This window comes from Nerophis ophidion, linkage group LG25 (genome assembly GCF_033978795.1).
Source record: "Nerophis ophidion isolate RoL-2023_Sa linkage group LG25, RoL_Noph_v1.0, whole genome shotgun sequence".
NCBI lineage: Eukaryota > Metazoa > Chordata > Actinopteri > Syngnathiformes > Syngnathidae > Nerophis > Nerophis ophidion.
This window is the reverse complement of record NC_084635.1, coordinates 3,229,317-3,249,138: the sequence shown is the minus strand read 5'-3', so window position 1 is coordinate 3,249,138 and position 19,822 is coordinate 3,229,317. Positions and strand designations below refer to the sequence as shown.

The 19,822-nt window shown below is 41.4% G+C and overlaps 1 protein-coding gene across 1 annotated transcript in view; it reads left to right on the top strand.

Annotated features, from left to right (window-relative positions):
• Positions 1–13,966, top strand: part of e2f8 (E2F transcription factor 8) — a 29,316-nt gene extending 15,350 nt beyond the window's left edge. Inside the window, exons 9-13 of the mRNA XM_061887214.1 lie at positions 1–51; positions 4,731–5,000; positions 5,075–5,204; positions 10,265–10,575; positions 12,550–13,966. The exon at positions 1–51 is cut by the window's left edge and continues 442 nt beyond it. Coding sequence (XP_061743198.1) covers positions 1–51; positions 4,731–5,000; positions 5,075–5,204; positions 10,265–10,575; positions 12,550–12,723 — 936 coding nt within the window. The 3' untranslated portion in view covers positions 12,724–13,966. The remainder of the gene's footprint in view (positions 52–4,730; positions 5,001–5,074; positions 5,205–10,264; positions 10,576–12,549) is intronic.
• The last annotated feature ends 5,856 nt before the right edge of the window (positions 13,967–19,822 follow it).

The window sequence follows — 19,822 nt, the reverse complement described above, 5'->3', positions numbered from 1 at the left end:
GCTGCAGAGAGCAGTCCTCCTAAAGCCAAGCGACTCAACTCTAACCTCAAGGTAAAGAACACAAACGAGTATACTTGAATGGATGCCTTGTCAACGCTCCCAAAATCTGTATAAATACATTCATATTTTAAAAATATTGAAGAAATACCGTAAATGCTTTATTATTGGTGGGGCAGCAACTAATAATAATTGGAGAGGCTGTTATTCTGAAAAAATTGAAATGAAAACAATAAAAAGATTTCGGTGCTGTAAATCTAATTTTGAAATGAGCCTATCCCGGCTGAACTACTGTTATCAATTATACCTGTAGAGCATAGGTGTCAAACTCTGGCCCGCCCGGTATATTCATTTGGCCCTTGAGGCAATATCAAATTAACATTAGAACTGGCCCGCCGGTGCTATACAGTGGTGCCGCTGTAACACCGCATTCACCGATTTCCCGGGAGACTCTCGAATTTCAGTGCCCTTCCCGAAAATCTCCCGGTGCAACCTTTCTCCCGAATTCCACCCGGACAACAATATTGGGGGTGTGCCTTAAAGGCACTGCCTTTAGCGTCCCCTACAACCTGTCATCAAGTCTGTTTTTCCTCGTCACAAACAGCGTGCCGGCCCAGTCACGTAATATATGTGGCTTCTACACACATGTATGTAAATGCAAGGCATACTTGATCAACAGCATACAGGTCACACTGAGGGTGGCCATATAAACAACTTTACAAATATGCGCCACACTGTGAACCCACACCAAACAAGAATGACCAATATATTTCGGGAGAATATCCGCACCATAACAACATAAACACAACAGAACAAATACCCAAAACCCCTTGCAGCACTAACTCTTCCGGACCGCTAAAATATGCACCCCCTCCCCGCTACCAACAAACCCCGCCCGCCTAACCCCACCCACCTGAGCCCCGACATTAACTGAGCAGTAAAAAGGCCTGAATGGTTGATTTATTCATTAATTTATTTATTAAATGTATTAGCCTCTGGAAAAAGTTAATGTTAGTATTTACCTCAGAAGGCTACAAATACAAAAGAGGCCTTCAATTTTTATTTAAATTTGATTTGATATGCCATTGATGTTTTTTTATCCATCCATTTTCTACCGCTTATTCCCTTTCGGGGTCGCAGGGGGCGCTGGCGCCTATCTCAGCTACAATCGGGCGGAAGGCGGGGTACACCCTGGACAAGTCGCCACCTCATCGCAGGGCCAAAACAGATAGACAGACAACATTCACACACTAGGGACCATTTAGTGTTGCCAATCAACCTATCCCCAGGTGCATGTCTTTGGAAGTGGGAGGAAGCCGGAGTACCCGGAGGGAACCCACGCACTCACGGGGAGAACATGCAAACTCCACACAGAAAGATCCCGAGCCTGGATTTGAACCCAGGACTGCAGGACCTTCGTATTGTGAGGCAGACGCACTAACCCCTCTGCCACCGTGAAGCCCTATTATTATTATTTTAAAGTCAATTTTGCATGTCACTATAAAGTTATATAGGCCTTGCTTGTTCAATTTTCAATGGAAAACTTGTTTGGGTCCTTCTTAAAAGATTAATTAGTTCAACCTCGGCCCGTGGCTTTGTCCAGTTTTAAATTTTGGCCCACTCTGTATTTGAGTTTGACACCCCTGCTGTAGAGGTATTCAAAAAGAACATGAGTTATTATTGCTTTTTCACATATCAGGGCCATTTAATGATGACCTCACATAGGATCAATATACTCCATATATCGCAGGTTTGTCTCTGTGCGATACAGAAAATGACTATATCGTGATATTCGAGTATACGTTCTCACGCAGTTGCTTTTAGCTGCAGGCATTACACTACAGGCGTTTCTCACTCTCTTGTCCCTCCTTCTCACAGAGACATAAACAAGCGCACTTTCTTACATACAACGTGTGCAACGTCATACGTCCTCCCCGAGCAGAGAGGTAGCTACATGGGTAACATTAGCTGTGATGCTAACTGTGCGTTGCGAGTGGTAATACGAGAGAAAGAAGGTGCAAATCTGGTAACAAATGGAGGAAGAATTAATTCCCAAGAAAAACAGCACATATGCATTGTCCGGCCGTGGTTTGGCTTCAAGCGGGAATATGTTGAACAATTACGTGGCAAAAGCGTTGCTCCAAAAAGTAGCATTACTGCTAATTTGTAGCATCATTTGAAAAGTCACCCGCCAGAGAATGAAGAGTGCTTGAAACTCCGCTTATCAACATCTCTGGCCGGTGCCACACTAACAAAATGCCCAAGCAACTATTTCCACATCACCATATGAAAAAAATAGTCAATAACAGAAGGAGATAACGTCCGCAGGAACCTACCACATAACGAAGGACATACACTATTTGATTTCCTATTATGCAACTCATTTTTATTTGACAGTTATTGAAATATCTTGTGTGACATCATGCACTATTTGTTTTAAACTAGATAGATAGATAGGTCTTCATTGTCATAGCACAAGTACAATGAAACTTTGTTTTTAGCACAAACCTGTTCAAGATTAGACAAAAACCAAGTGTACAGAACAGGAACGCTAATGGGTCGCCACAAGGCGCCCCGTAAAAGATGGGAAAAAGGTAAACGCTGGGGAAGGATGAGTAAAAAAATACAATCTGGACTGGGCTCCTATGGGAAAAAACCTCCATAGCAAAGCACATATACACATTACAACATACATCTCGAGATATTTAGCAACAGAGGGAAGGGAGTTCGGGGTCATGATGGTAGGCCGCAGCTCTCAGACACTGACCATCCATTCATCACCCCTATGGGATTTGCTATTGCAGTGGCGTTCTGTACAAAAAGTGCACTTTAATTTTGTGTTGTTTTGATGTCATCTTAGTGACATCATGCACAAAAGTGCACTCATATCTTGTTTTAAAATGTCTCAGACAATCTTGCACTTTCTGTTTTGAAATGACATGAATGTTTGTGCCACTGCTTAATAACTGTTTAATTAATACAGCTGACTTAGTTGTGATTTTCCTCTCTGCATGAAAGTTTAAAAGTAGCATATATTAATGCAGTATGAAGAAGAATGTTTTAATGTAGACACATAGAATCATCATACTGCTGTGATTATATGCATCAAGTGTTCATTAGAGGCAAAGGCAAATTATCGCGATATATAACGTGTATCTTGATATGGCTCGAAAATAGAGATATAAATAAAAGGCCATATCGCCCAGCCCTAACTTCACATGACATTTCTACATATGGTTCCTTTGAGTAGATCATTCGCTTTATATATATAATTTTGTCCTAGTACAGGTGCTGTTCATATTATTAGAATATCATGAAAAAGTTGATTTATTTCAGTAATTTTATTCAGAATGTGAAACGTACATATTATATCAATTGATTACACACATAGTGATATATTTGAAATGTTTATTTCTTTAAATGTTGATGATTAGTACTGATAATTACTGAAAATCCCAAATTCAGCTTGCTTTAATAGTGGCCTGCAGCTCTTCAGCATTGTTGGGTCTGGCATCTGGCATCTTCCGCTTCACAATACCCCATAGCTTTTCTATGGGGTTAAGGTCAGGTGAGTTTGCAGGCCAATCAAGAACAGGGATACCATGGTCCTTAAACAGGTACTGGTGGATTTGGCACTGTGTGCAGGTGCCAAGTCATGTCGGAAAATGAAATCTTCACCTCCATAAAATTGGTCCGCGGCAGGCAGCATAAAGTGTTCTAAAACTTCCTGGTAGACTGCTGCATTGACCCTAGACCTCAGGAAACACAGTGGACCAACACCAGCAGATGGCATGGCACCCCAGACCATTACCCATTGTGGAAATTTGACACTGGACTTCAGGCAACGTGGATTCTGTGCCTCTCCTGTCTTCCTCCAGACTCTGGGACCTTGATTTCCGAAGGAGATACAAAATTTACTTTCAACTGAAAACATAACTTTGGACCACTCAGCAGCAGTCCAGTCCTTTTTGTCTTGAGCCCAGGCGAGACGCTTTTGACGTTGACTCTTATTCAAGAGTGGCTTTACACAAGGAATGCGACAGCTGAAGCCCATATCTTGCATACGTCGGTGCGTGGTGGTTCTTGAAGCACTGACTCCAGCTGCAGTCCACTCTTTGTGGATCTCCCCCACGTTTTTGAATCGGTTTTGTTTGACAATTCTCTCCAGGGCGCGGTTATCCCTCTTGCTTGTACACTTTTTTTCTACCACATCTTTGTCTTCCCTTGGCCTCTCTGTTAATGTGCTTGGACACAGAGCTCTGGGAACATCCAACCTCTTTGGCAATGACCTTTTGTGTCTTGCCCTCCTTCTTTAAAGTATCAATGGTCATCTTTTGGACAGTTGTCAAGTCAGCAGTCTTCCCCATGATTGTGTGTCATACAGAATCAAAACCAGAGACCATTTAAAGGATTTTCCAGGTGTTTTGAGTGAGTTAGCTAATTAGAGTGTGGCACCAGGTGTCTTCAATATCTGACCTTTTCACCATATTCTAATTTTCTGAGATGTTGAATTTAGGGTTTTCATTGGTTGTCAGCTATAATCATCTCCTTTTTGGCAAAAAAACACTTGAAATGTATCAGTCTGTTTGGAATGAATGTATACATTCTACAAGTTTGACTTTCTAAATGGAATTAATGAAATAAATCAACTTTTTCATGATATTCTAATAATATGACCAGCACATTTATTGTATACTGTAATTTTCTGGAATTTTACATCTCTTATTTTCTAGGAGCCTTCCCCAAATCAGTGCGACATCCTTCAGGCTCGCCCCAAGAGCCGCCGCAGCTTTCAGCTCTCCAGCCGGCCCTCGCAGCGCGCCCTCCACCTGGATCCGGAGTTCATCAACACCCCCGGCGGCTGCGCCCAGGCGGCTCAGACGCTGGAGCAGAGTTTGGAGACCTTCTTGGAAAAGGACGACAAAGCGGCGACCTCTGACAGCGAGGCGGGTTTGACGCCCGTCAGAGCCGTCCCGCTCACACCTGGACGACCTAACGCCGAGGTAAGCCACCTCACACCACGCGCTTAAGATGAGGGATTCACAATGTGGACTTTGATAATTTCTTCTTTGCACAGACTTTCGTGCCAACAGGTTATCTGATCCCGCTCGCCCAGTCGGTAGTCGGCTACAAGGACAGTCAAGGCTCAGCAGGAGACGGCAACAAAGCTTCTTCTCCTGCTTATGTTTTCCAAACACCTACTGCAGGTAAAGGTCAACCATTGAGTGCACAGAAGGGTTGTAGAGTATACCGATATTGGCATAGTACCACCCCATCCCCCACCTCATGTCGTGTCATTGCGGGTTTACGAGCAGAGGAGCATGTTCGGCAGTACACAATCACAGAGTATATACAAGCAGACACAGTTTGTGGACAAAAAACGAGAACAGACGCCTTTGGCTTGAAAACTGACGATAAAGGTGAAGTTATAACCCTGAAACACCCTCAGGAAGAGGTGATTTAAAGGCCTACTGAAATCCACTACTACCAACCGCGCAGTCTGATAGTTTATATATCAATGATGAAATATTAACATTGCAACACATGCCAATACGGCCGGGTTAGTTTACTAAATTGCAATTTTAAATTTCGCTCGGAAGTATCATGCTGACACGTGACGCATTGTAGAGGACATTTTGTTCCAGCACCTTTCACAACTATAAGTCGTCTGTTTACATCGCATAATTCCACAGTATTATGGACATCTGTGTTGCTGAATCTTTTGCAATTTGTTCAATGAACAATGGAGACGTCAAAGAAGAAAGCTGTAGGTGGGAAGCGGTGTATTGCGGCCACCTTTAGCAACACAAACACAGCCGGTGTTTCATTGTTTACATTCCCGAAAGATGACGGTGAAGCTTTACTATGGAACAGAGCGGTCAAGCGAACACGGTTGGATTGCACCACACACACAAAGTACAGTGTATTGTGCAGCGATCATTTCGAAAGATCGTGTTTCGAAGAGGGTCCCTTGCGAAGGGCAGAGATGGGCATCCCCACCACCCGTCGACTGGTGCTGAAGAAAGGTGCGGGGCCGACCTTCAGGTTGTACAGGTACGACCATATAATCTCACTAAAACACTAGTAACACAATAAGAAAATAAGGGATTTTCCAGAATTATCCTAGTAAATTTGTCTAATAACATCTGAATCGCTCCCACTGCCCTCGTCTTTTTTTTTTTTTCTCTAGTCCTTCACTCTCACTTTCCTCCTCCATGAATCTTTCATCCTCGCTCAAATTAATGTGGAAATTGTCGCTTTCTCGGTCCGAATCGCTCTCGCTGCTGGTGGCCATGATTGTAAACAATGTTCAGATGTGAGGAGCTCCACAACCCGTGACGTCACGCGCACATCGTCTGCTACTTCCGGTACAGGCAAGGCTTTTTTATTAACGACCAAAAGTTGCAAATTTTATCGTGGATGTTCTCTACTAAATCCTTTCAGCAAAAATATGGCAATATCGCGAAATGATGAAGTATGACACATAAAATGGACCTGCTATCCCCGTTTAAATAAGAACATCTCATTTCAGTAGGCCTTTAAGACATGGCTAGCTAGCTCGCGGCTAAAGTCCATCTGCAGTCTGCAGTGTTCTAGCTACTTCTAAATCACTAATCCTTGCCTCCATGGCGACAAAGTAAGTTTCTTACAATTATCATTCCTGCAGGACGAGGAAAACTAAACATGCTTCACTACACGCCGTAGCTCACCGGCAACACAATGTAAACAAATGCCATGGGTGGATCTACACCTGACATCCACTGTAATGATACCACGGACACGAGCTAAACTAGTCGATAGTACTATGAAAAAAACGATATTTTTTAGCATTTCAAAATATATATATATATTTTTTTTTTAAACATTTATGTTTATAAACTCAGGAAATATGTCTCTGGACACATGGAGACTTTGAATATGACCAATGTATGATCCTGTAACTACTTGGTGGTATCTGATTGATACCTAAATGTGTGGTATCATCCAAAACTAATGTAAAGTATCAAACAAGCGAAGAATAAGTGATTAATGCATTTTAACAGAAGTGTAGCGAGAACATGTTAAAAGAGAAAGTAAGCAAATATTAACAGTAAATGCACAAGTAGATTAATAATTCATTTTCTACCACTTGTCTTTAATAATTTTTAATAAATGACACAATATGTTACTGCATATGTCAGCAGCTAAATTAGGAGCCTTCGTTTGCTTACTTACTACTAAAAGACAAGTTGTCTTGTATGTTTACTATTGCAGTAAGTAACATATGTTTAATGTACCCTAAGATTTTTTTGTTAAAATAAAGCCAATAATGCCATTTTTTTGTGGAACCAGTACCAAAATATTGGTATCGGGACAACACTAATGCACAGTAACATCACTTTCATTTATTGGTGGTAGACTGCCACAGATTAATGTGGCAGTATCAATCAATCAATCAATGTTTATTTATATAGCCCCAAATCACAAATGTCTCAAAGGACTGCACAAATCATTACGACTACAACATCCTCGGAAGAACCCACAAAAGAGCAAGGAAAACTCACACCCAGTGGGCAGGGAGAATTCACATCCAGTGGGACGCCAGTGACAATGCTGACTATGAGAAACCTTGGAGAGGACCTCAGATGTGGGCAACCCCCCCCTCTAGGGGACCGAAAGCAATGGATGTCGAGCGGGTCTAACATGATACTGTATGTCGTTGTCCTTGCTCATAAACACATTATACCGCACCTGGTCTGCCAGAGAACAAGAAGGGATCATTAGTGTTGCCTACTTAGCAACTTTGCGGTAGGGATGGGTACCGAATCCAGTACTTTTCTTGGCACCAGCCGAATCCCGTTGGGCCACGTTTCTGTGCCTGGGTTGCGCGGGACGTTTGCCGGCCGTTTCTTCGCACTTGCCTATCATACCAGCTGCACTGAAAGCGGACTCAGCCGTACTCCGGCTCGGTGATGTCGCAATTTTCAATGCCAACCAAAAAAAAATCAACAACAAAAAAATTGCTCCAATGAAAGTTAAGACTTCACTTTTCCAAACATGTGCTAGCTTGATGCTAATATACACTAGTACATGAACACAAAAAGTCTCATGAGTCTCAAAAAGCATGTAGTGAGCCCCTGGAACGTCTCTGCTGGCGTTGTAAGGACGACAAGCTGGTCGATCAGCCATTTCTACTTTGCGTAAACAAAACATGCTACTGTCAGCTGCAACAACACCAACTGCAGTCCCTGAAAGCATCTTACCCAAACAGTCAGGACATCGGCCTGTCACCTTCATGGTCTCAGAACAGTGGGAAATCCTGGAATTCTTACAATACCCATGACTAGCTGCTTACTACAGCATGATTCTTACTCACTCTTGAGTTTGAGTTTATTTCAAACATGCAAGCATACAACATGATACATCACAATTTCCAGTTTCTCTTTTCAACATGTTTGAAAAGGAGTAGGAAGAAGCAGAGTATATTTAATCCTACCCCTTTTCTTTACATAACAGTTGCTAAAACTTTTGTCCACTTCCTGTTCTCAATGTATTCACAATGTATATTCCATAAGTAATAAGTCATCACAATACAAATAAATAATTGGTCAAGTAAGTTTTATTCCATAAGATGAGATAAGTCAGATTATTTTGAGAATGAATGGGTGAATAGAATCAGAATGTTTATCATGGTTCTTCATTTTTGTACTTTGTAAACACTTCCGGTTTGAAGAGTTTCTTGAAGTGGATCATTTTAGTGCATTGTTTGATTGCTTTGCTTAATCCATTCCATCATTTAATTCCACATACTGATATACTGAAGGTCTTAAGTGTTGTACGTGCGTACAAATGTTTTAAATTTCATTTTCTCTAAGATTTTATTTCTCTTCTTTTGTTGAGAAGAATTCTTGTATATTCTTGGGAAGCAGGTTATAGTTTGCTTTGTGTATAATCTTAGCTGTTTGCAATTCCACTATGTCGTGGAATTTCAGTATCTTTGATTCAATAAATAAAGGGTTTGTATGTTCTCTATATCCAACATTATGTATTATTAGGGATGCACCGATTAATCGGTAACCGAATATATACGTCCGAATATGGCAAAAAAAAAAGCCACATTCGGCCTTCGGTGGAATGAGTTAAAAACAAGGCCGAATAGTGGTGTGTGACGCAATTTTTTGACGCGGTGACGTTGGGATATGTTGTGTACCTTAGATTAGATTATGTAGTACTTTATTTATTCCGTCAGGAGAGTTCCTTCAGGAAAATTAAAATTTTCAGCACAATCCCATTCAAGATCAGACAAACATTACAGGGAGACAGAACAGGATCGCTGACGGGTCTGCCGGCTTCCAGCGCCCCTTACAAAAAAGAACTTATACCTGTATAAGTGTATGAGGTTACAAGCACACACTTATTGAGATTTAGTGGGGCCTCTGTTTACATTATTAGCCTGTTGTGTAGGCTACCTGTATAAGTGTATGAGGTTACATGCACACACTTATTGAGATTTAGTGGGGCCTCTGTTTACATTATTAGCCTGTTGTGTAGGCTACCTGTATAAGTGTATGAGGTTACAAGCACACACTTATTGAGATTTAGTGGGGCCTCTGTTTACATTATTAGCATATCTACTGTGGCTAAGCAGACTTTTGCTAAAAGGACAATAATTCATTTGTTGTGGGTTTATCCACTTTAATGCACTTTATTTTTTTTGGGAATGCATGTTTTGTTTGAAGGCCTAATATAAATGAAAAACTTTGTGCTTTTTTTGAACAGCAAAGGCTACTGGAATATTAAAAAAATGTCAATATTCAATAAAAATGTACTTTATTTGAAAAACGTGTAAATATTTATTCTAGGCTATTTATGCAATATTTAAAAAATTGTGAAAAACTGCATTCATTATTCGATATTTGGTATTCGGCCTTCGGCCAAGCGTTTACATTTTATTCGGCTTCGGCCACAAATTTTCATTTCGCTGCATCCTTATGTATTATTCTAACTGATCTTTTTTGTAACACTGTTAGTGAACAAAGTGTTCTTTTGTAATTATTTCCCCATATTTCTACCCAGTAACTCAGATATGATAACACTAGTGAGCAGTAGAGAATATAAAGTGATTTTTGGTCTACAACATATTTGGCTTTATTCATTATTGATGTATTTCTTGCAACTTTATGTTGTATATTTTTTACTCTTTGGACAATTTATGCAATTTGGACCCTTCACTGCCGCAAACCAAATGCAAGAAATAACAGTAGTGCGTACGTCCGATCTCAAACAGGTTCCAGACCACCGGTCCAGGAAGTGACTCCGACCGGCCTCCGCCTTCACACTGCCGCCGCCATCTCGCCGCACTCGGCCCAGCAACCCCGTCGCCTCCACAGCCCGAGCCCCGCTATCATCAACTTCACCCTGCAGAACCTCGGCCTCATATCCAACCCCAGCCCGGGGAGCCCCTTCTCCTCGCTGCACACTCCCGAGCGCTGCAGCCCTCTGGCTCTGCAGCAGAGAGGGATGGTTTTCATCAAACCTTTGTCACCTGGGACCGTGCAGCAGGCCCAGCACTCCATGGCCTTATTCAGCGTTCAACAGGTACCGACTCACCACACAGCCGCCGTGCTAACTTGGGCCCATAACACACTTCGCTACACTATATATTATTATTATTGCAAATAAACAATATTATTATCATTATTTTGAACCAAGTGAAGCACTAATGTAATCATAATACAAACCCTGTTTCCGTAGGAGTTGGGAAATTGTGTTCGATGTAAATATAAACAGAATACAATGATTTGCAAATAATTTTCAACACATTTTCAGTTGAATATGCTACAAAGACAACATATAAGACAAATAATCATTAACTTTAGAATTTGATGCCAGCAACACGTGGCAAAGAAGTTGGGAAAGGTGGCAATAAATACTGATAAAGTTGAGGAATGCTCATCAAACACTTATTTGGAACATCCCACAGGTGTGCAGGCTAATTGGGAACAGGTGGGTGCCAGGATTGGCTATAAATACAGCTTCCTAAAAAATGCTCAGTCTTTCACAAGAAAGGATGAGCGAGGTACACCCCTTTGTCCACAACTGCGTGAGCAAATAGTCAAACAGTTTAAGAACAACCTTTGTCAAAGTGACATTGCAAGAAATTTAGGGATTTCATCATCTACGCTCCATAATATCATCAAAAGGTTCAGAGAATCTGAAGAAATCACTCCACGTAAGCAGCATGGCCGGAAACCAACATTGAATGAACGTGACCTTCGATCTTCAGATGGCACTGTATCAAAAACTGACATCAATCTCTAAAAGGATATCACCACATGGGCTCAGGAACACTTCAGAAAACCACTGTCACTAAATACAGTTTGTCGCTACGTCTGTAAGCTCTACTATGCAAAGCGAAAGCCATTTATCAACAACATCCAGAAACGCCGCCGGCTTCTCTGGGCCCGAGATCATCTAAGATGGACTGATGCAAAGTGGAAAAGTGTTCTGTGGCCTGACGAGTCCACATTTTTCAAATTGTTTTTGGAAATATTCGACATCGTGTCATCCGGACCAAAGGATTTGTGTTGTGGTTTGTGCAGTCCTTTGAGACACTGGTGATTTAGGGCTATATAAATAATCATTGATTGATTGTTATTCTGCCATCTAAGCGCCGTCTTTTTCATGGACGCCCCTGCTTATTTCAGCAAGACAATGCCAAGCCACATTCAACACGTGTTACAACAGCGTGGCTTCGTAAAAAAAGAGTGCAGGTACTTTCCCGGCCCGCCTGCAGTCCAGACCTGTCTCCCATGGAAAATGTGTGGCGCGTTATGAAGCGTAAAATACGACAGCGGAGACCCCGGACTGTTGAAGGACTGAAGCTCTACATAAAACAAGAATGGGAAAGAATTCCACTTTCAAAGCTTCAACAATTAGTTTCCTCAGTTCCCAAACGTTTAGTGAGTGTTGTTAAAAGAAAAGGTGATGTAACACAGTGGTGAACATGCCCTTTCCCAACTACTTTGGCACGTTTTGCAGCCATGAAATTCTAAGTTAATTATTATTTGTAAAAAAAAATAAAGTTTATGAGTTTGAACATCAAATATGTTGCTTTGTAGCATATTCAACTGAATATGGGTTGAAAAGGATTTGCAAATCATTGTATTCTGTTTATATTTACATCTAACACAATTTCCCAACTCATATGGAAACGGGGTTTGTATGGTAGGGTTGCGATATGGTTGAAAACTGTATCGCAACGAGGAATTTGTGAAACTGCAACAACACAAAAATGTTGTTATTGTCAGTTTGTAATACTAACATGTGTTAGCGTATGAGCTAATGCTAACAACGCTAGCCTGAGCACATTGCTATAGCTTGTACAAATATGCATTAAAACACTGCCTCTTGCCAGCAGTTTTTCACTATTTGAAATGTAAAGTGATCGTCGAAATTCCCTCCCGAAAAAGTGCAGCTCCCTTTTTTAAATTCCATACTGGTTGTGTTCAATTGTTGAGTCAAATGATGCAAACTTAACCTGATGATTGTGTTGTTGTCGTCTTGCTTTAGCCTCTACTGACCACCCCCAAAGGACCGGGGCTCCCCCAGCACAGTTATTTCCACACACCTGTCCCCGTCTCCCCTCTGGCGGCGGCAGCTGTCCCCCCCGGCGGACAACCGGCCACTAAAACTGTTTACATCCCTCAAAGGAAACTAGACGTCAGTACTGAAGAGGCGTTTTGATGTTGAATGTGTGTTCTGGTGAAGGTTTGTGTGTGTGTGTTTTTGTGTGTGTGTGTGTGTGTGTGTTTTACCAAGCATTTTCCTTAATCCTCTCCTTTCAATATTTGACAGTATTCATTACCTCTGAATATTTTACAGCAAACTGTAAAATGTCGATGAGATTTTAAAGCCATCCAGCAGATTGTCGTTCCAGTAAGCAAACCGTTTTCTTCTCAGTCGTTTTATTGTTGTTATTTTTATTACTATTTTTTCGTAATCAATTCTTAACAATTTCAGAAATTGTTAAGTGTAGAACAGTTCCTGATTAAGATGCGTTTTGACTGGAAGTTGATTGATCTATTAATATAAAGTCGTGAGAAGACATTTGCACATATGTACATGTTTAACTTTTTTTTTTAAAAGAGTCAAATTTCTGCTGCATTCTATGTGATGTTAATCAAACCTTTTTGACTGGGCTTAATTTAAAAAGAAATCGCCTTAATTTTTTTGATATCCTGCTTTATGTGAAATGCTAAATAACTTTTAAAAAAATATTGTCAAAAAAACACAAAACATCTGTGTCTTTTTTTGTCGTCTGCGTTTTCGTTAAAAGCGTTAAAAGATCTCTCATAAACGAAGGTGCGGTGGTTGTCAACCTTTTTTTTCACCGAGCACCACCTCGGAAAACTTTTGGCTCTTCAAATACCACAATAATGACCAACATTAAAATAAACTAGCGTAGTAGGCCTAAGTATTCATTAAAAATACGTGTTTTTTTTAACATTACACAAAGTTTAAACCAGGGGTATCAAACTCAAATACAGAGTGGGCCAAAATGTAAAACTGACCAAAGTCGCGGGCCAAGGTTGAACAAATTAACCTTTTAATAGGGATTCAAACAAGTTTTGCATTAAATATTGAACAAGCAAGGCTTATATGACTTTAGTGACATGCAAAATCAAGTTTCAAATAATAATACTAACTAAAAATCAATGGCATATCAAATAAAATTGCAATAAAAAAATTAATTTCTCTTTTCCATTTGCAGCCTTCTGAGGTAAATATCAAAATAAACTTTTTCCACAGGCTAATAATACATTTGAAAATAAAATAACAATGAATGAATCAAACATTCAAGCCTTGAAGTAGCAAGAGAAAGTGCATGAATAAAACGTTATTTATTGCTCAGTTTGCTACGCTGATTTTTGCTTCAACACTGAATATGGAACAAGCAACGCTTATATAACTTAATAATGCAAAATCAACTTTCAAAAAACAAACAAAAAAAACATCAATTGTGTATTAATTAATTGTTTTATAAAAAATGAATATGCCTCTTTTGTTTGCAAAATTAACTTTTTCCACAGGCTAATAAATTTGAAAATAAAATAATGAGGTGGTTGGGGTTTGTTGGTAGCGGGGGTGTATATTGTAGCGTCCCGGAAGAGTTAGTGCTGCAAGGGATTCTGGGTATTTGTTCTGTTGTGTTACGGTGCGGATGTTCTACAGAAATGTTTTTGTCCTTGTTTGGTGTGGGTTCACAGTGTGGCGCATATTTGTAACAGTGTTAAAGTTGTTTATACGGCAACCCTCAGTCTGACCTGTATGACTGTTGACCAAGTATGCCCTACATTCACTCATGTGTGTGTTAGAAAACGCATATATTATGTGACCGGGCCGGCACGCTGTTAAAATGGAGGAAAAGCAGATGAGGACGCTAAAGGCAGGGGTGTCAAACTCAAATACAAAGTGGGCCAAAATTCTAAACTGAACAAAGCCGCGGGCCAAGGATGAACAACTTAACCTTTTAATAGGGACCCAAACAAGTTTTGCATTGAATATTGAACAAGCAAGGCTTATATAACTTTATAGTGACATGCAAAATTGAGTTTTGTTGGTAGCGGGGGTGTATATTGTAGCGTCCCGGAAGAGTTAGTGCTGCAAGGGGTTCTGGGTATTTGTTCTGTTGTGTTTATGTTGTGTTACAGTGCAGATGTTCTCCCGAAATGTGTTTGTCATTCTTGTTTGGTGTGGGTTCACAGTGTTAAAGTTGTTTATACAGCCACCCTCAGTGTGACCTGTATGGCTGTTGACCAAGTATGCCTTGCATTCACTTGTGTGTGTGTAGAAGCCGCATATATTACATGACTGGGCCGGCACGTTGTTTGTATGGAGGAAAAGCGGACGTGACGACAGGTTGTAGAGGATGCTAATAGCAGTACCTTTAAGGCACGTCCCCAGTATTGTTGCCCGGGTGGAAATCCAGGAAAATGGCACTGAAATTCGGGATTCTCCTGGAATAATCGGGATGGTTGGCAAGTATGAGAATTAGCGTTGAATGCGGTGATACAGCGGCACGGCCACTGTATAACAGCGGCGGGCCAGCTCTAATCTTAATTTATTATTGCCTCAAGGGCCAAATGAAATTACACGGCGAGCCAGAGTTTGACACCCATGCTTTAAGCCACGCCCCCAATATTGTTGTCTGGGTGGAAATTGGGAGAATGGTTGACCCAGGAGATTTTCAGGAGTCTCCCGGGAAAATCGGGAGGGTTGGCAAGTATGAGTATTAGCGGTGAATGCGGTGTTTTATAATACCCATATTAATTTGATATTGCCTTAAGGGCCAAATGAAATTACATGGGGGGCCAAATTTGGCCCGCGGGCCATAGTTTGGCACCCATGGTTTAAATGGTTACAGTGTTTTTGAATGAAGGACAATAAAACACGACTACCATCCAGTCACTCTCACGTACCACTTTTCTACAAAGTGTAGTTTGAGCGTGTGGTCATGTGACAGCCAGGCTCCGTTTGATTGGTGAAACAGACAAAGGTCACTTGTGCTCACGTTAGATGTGTCAGACGCAGTCATGTGACTAAAGTCTCTCTTAACGAGCCAAGGAATCAATAGATGATAAATAAACACGATGACCCGTCCAGCTTTGGGACCCTGCCGGTCGATAGGGTAAATATTACAGGAACAGTAATGTGTTAATATGACACCAGTGACACCCACACCTGGAAAATGACCAACAGACCCGCCGTCAGGCAAGCATTTTAAACCCTAAGCACACTTGCACGCCTCTGCCTCGCTCTTCAGCCTCTCATCCTGCAGCATTGGACATTTTCTAGCATCCAATATCAAAAACCACGAGTCCACGACCTCCATCGCTCGCCTGCGGCGGGAAACTAAAAAGCCAAATACTGGAGTCCGTGAACCTTGCTCCAAAGTACGGATTTCGTGTTTGATTTGTTGTGAATACAAAAGCAAACATTGGCATGTTCAAAGGCAATATGTGATAAAACATATTAATCAAACAGGATAAACTCGCCAGGTGATCAACGGATTTTACGACTTGCAGCACTGACGTAACCATGTAATCATAGGATGAACCATTATAGTACAGTACAAAGGCTTTAGCGACCAGAAATTATTAACTTCTACAGCAGAGGCGCCCAAAGTGCAGCACAGGGGCCACCTGTGTCCCGTGACTCGTTTGTCATTGGCCCCTAGGAACTTTACAATAAACTAAAACTGGGAAAACAGCAGAAAAGCCGAGAAAAAGCCGAAATGTTGACATCAGCCAATAATAAAGTGTTGGCTTTGAAAAACAACAATAAATGTATTATATATATATATATATATATACATATATATATATTTATACATACATATATATACATTTATATGTATATATATTTATATGTCCCACTCTCCCTTGTGGAGGGGGTCCGGTCCGATCCGGTGGCCATGTACTGCTCGCCTGTGTATCGGCTGGGGACATCTCTGCGCTGCTGATCCGCCTCCACTTGGGATGGTTTCCTGCTGGCTCCGCTGTGAACGGGACTCTCGCTGCTGTGTTGGATCCGCTTTGAACTGGACTCTCGCGACTGTGTTGGATCCATTGTGGATTGAACTTTCACAGTATCATGTTAGACCCGCTCGACATCCATTGCTTTCCTCCTCTCCAAGGTTCTCATAGTCATCATTGTCACCGACGTCCCACTGGGTGTGAGTTTTTCCTTGCCCTTATGTGGGTCTACCGAGGATGTCGTAGTGGTTTGTGCAGCCCTTTGAGACACTAGTGATTTAGGGCTATATAAGTAAACATTGATTGATTGATTGATATGTGTATATATACACATACATGTATATATATACATATATACAGTGGGGCAAAATAGTATTTAGTCAGCCAGCGATTGTGCAAGTTCTCCCACTTCAAATGATGACAGAGGTCTGTCATTTTCATCATAGGTACACTTCAACTGTGAGAGACAGAATGTGAAAAGAAAATCCAGGAATTCACATTGTTGGAATTTTAAAGAATTTATTTGTAAATCATGGTAGAAAATAAGTATTTGGTCCACCATTCAAAGCTCTCACTGATGGAAGGAGGTTTTGTCTCCAAATCTCACGATACATGGCCCCATTCATTCTTTCCTTAACACGGATCAATCGTCCTGTCCCCTTAGCAGAAAAACAGCCCCAAAGCATGATGTGTCCACCCCCATGCTTCACAGTAGGTATGGTGTTCTTGGAATGCAACTCAGTATTCTTCTTCCTCCAAACACGACGAGTTGAGTTTATACCAAAAAGTTCTATTTTGGTTTCATTTGACCACATGACTTTCTCCCATGTGCTCTCTGGCAAACTTCAGACGGGCCTGGACATGCACTGGCTTAAGCAGGGGGACACGTCTGGCACTGCAGGATTTGATTCCCCGTCAGCGTAGCGTGTTACTGATGGTAACCTTTGTAACTTTGGTCCCAGCTCTCTGCAGGTCATTCACCAGGTCCCCCCGTGTGGTTCTGGGATTTTTGCTCACCGTTCTCATGATCATTTTGACCCCACAGGATGAAATCTTGCGTTGAGCCCCAGATCGAGGGAGATTATCAGTGGTCTTGTATGTCTTCCATTTTCTTATAATTGCTTCTACAGTTGATTTTTTTCACACCAAGCTGCTTGCCTATTGTAGATTCACTCTTCCCAGTCTGGTGCAGGTCTACAATTATTTTCCTGGTGTCCTTCGACAGCTCTTTGGTCTTGGCCATAGTGGAGTTTGGAGTCTGACTGTTTGAGGCTGTGGACAGGTGTCTTTTATACAGATAACAAGTTCAAACAGGTTCCATTAATACAGGTAACGAGTGGAGGACAGAAGAGCTTCTTAAAGAAGAAGTTACAGGTCTGTGAGAGCCAGAGATCTTCCTTGTTTGAAGTGACCAAATACTTATTTTCCTCCAAATAAATTCTTTAAAATTCCTACAATGTGAATTCCCGGATTTTTTTTTCACATTCTGTCTCTCACAGTTGAAGTGTACCTATGATGAAAATGACAGACCTCTGTCATCATTTGAAGTGGGAGAACTTGCACAATCGCTGGCTGACTAAATACTTTTTTGCCCCACTGTATAAATACACACACATACATATATATATATATAATATATATATATATATATATATATATATATATATATATATATATATGTTTAACTTCTTTAGTTCCTGTTTGTTCTGTCACTATGGTTTCATAGTTCCACCTGCTACTTTGTTCTGTCACTATGGTTTCATAGTTCCACCTGCTACTCGCTGTTGATGCACACCTGTTTCTCTTGATTACTGCCTTATTTAAGCCTGCCCTTTTTGTTCAGTCTTTCTGGCATCCTAATTTGCTTACATGCAAAAGTGACGACTGCTATGCCATGTTTCTACTTGCTAGCTTTCACGCTGCGCCTTGTCTATCCCTAGCTCTCATGCTAGTAGCTTTTGTTTTCCCATTTTTGTGCCCTTGTGCCAGTTTTTCTATTCATAGTCTGTTTTATTAGTTAAATAAATCTTTGTTTCTTACCGTACGCTGTGCTCGAGCCCGACTGCATTCCTGGAAGAACAAATAATAAATAAATAAATAAATGGGTTGTACTTGTATAGCGCTTTTCTACCTTCAAGGTACTCAAAGCGCTTTGACACTACTTCCACATTTACCCATTCACACACACATTCACATACTGATGGAGGGAGCTGCCATGCAAGGCGCCAACCAGCACCCATCAGGAGCAAGGGTGAAGTGTCTTGCTCAGGACACAACGGACGTGACGAGGTTGGTTCTAGGTGGGATTTGAACCAGTGACCCTCGGGTTGCGCACGGCCACTCTTCCACTGCGCCACGCCGTCCCTTCTATGTAAAGTCCAGTAGAAGCATTTAAGTCTCACCTTAAAACTCATTTGTATACTCCAGCCTTTAAATAGACCTCCTTTTTAGACAAGTTGATCTGCCGCTTCTTTTCTTTTTCTCCTCTGCCCCCCCTTCCCTTGTGAAGAGGGTCCGGTCCGATGACCATGGATAAAGTACTGGCTGTCCAGAGTCGGGACCCAGGGTGGACCGCTCGCCTGTATCGGTTGGGGACATCTCTACGCTGCTGATCCGCCTCCGCTTGGGATGGTTTCCTGTGGACGGGACTCTCGCTGCTGTCTTGGATCCGCTTTGAACTGAACTCTCGCGACTGTGTCGGAGCCACTATGGATTGAACTTTCACAGTATCATGTTAGACCCGCTCGACATCCATTGCTTTCGGTCCCCTAGAGGGGGTGGGGGTTGCCCACATTTGAGGTCCTCTCCAAGGTTTCTCATAGTCAGCATTGTCACAGATGTCCCACTGGATGTGAGTTTTCCTTGCCCTTTTGTGGGTTCTTCCGAGGATGTCGTAGTCGTAATGGTTTGTGCAGTCCTTTGAGACATTTGTGATTTGGGGCTATATAAATAAACATTGATTGATTGATTGAAATAAATCTTTATTTATAATTAAATCACTTGTTTTTTTTTCAACAAGTTTTTAGTTATTTTAAAATCTCTTTTTCCAAATAGTTGAAGAAAGACCACTACAAATGAGCAATATTTTGCACTCTTATACAATTAATAATGGTTTTACTACTTACGTATAAAATACTACACGGTCTAGCTCCAGCCTATCTTGCCGATTGTATTGTACCATATGTCCCGGCAAGAAATCTGCGTTCAAAGGACTCCGGCTTATTAGTGATTCCTAGAGCCCAAAAAAAGTCTGCGGGCTATAGAGCGTTTTCCGTTCGGGCTCCAGTACTCTGGAATGCCCTCCCGGT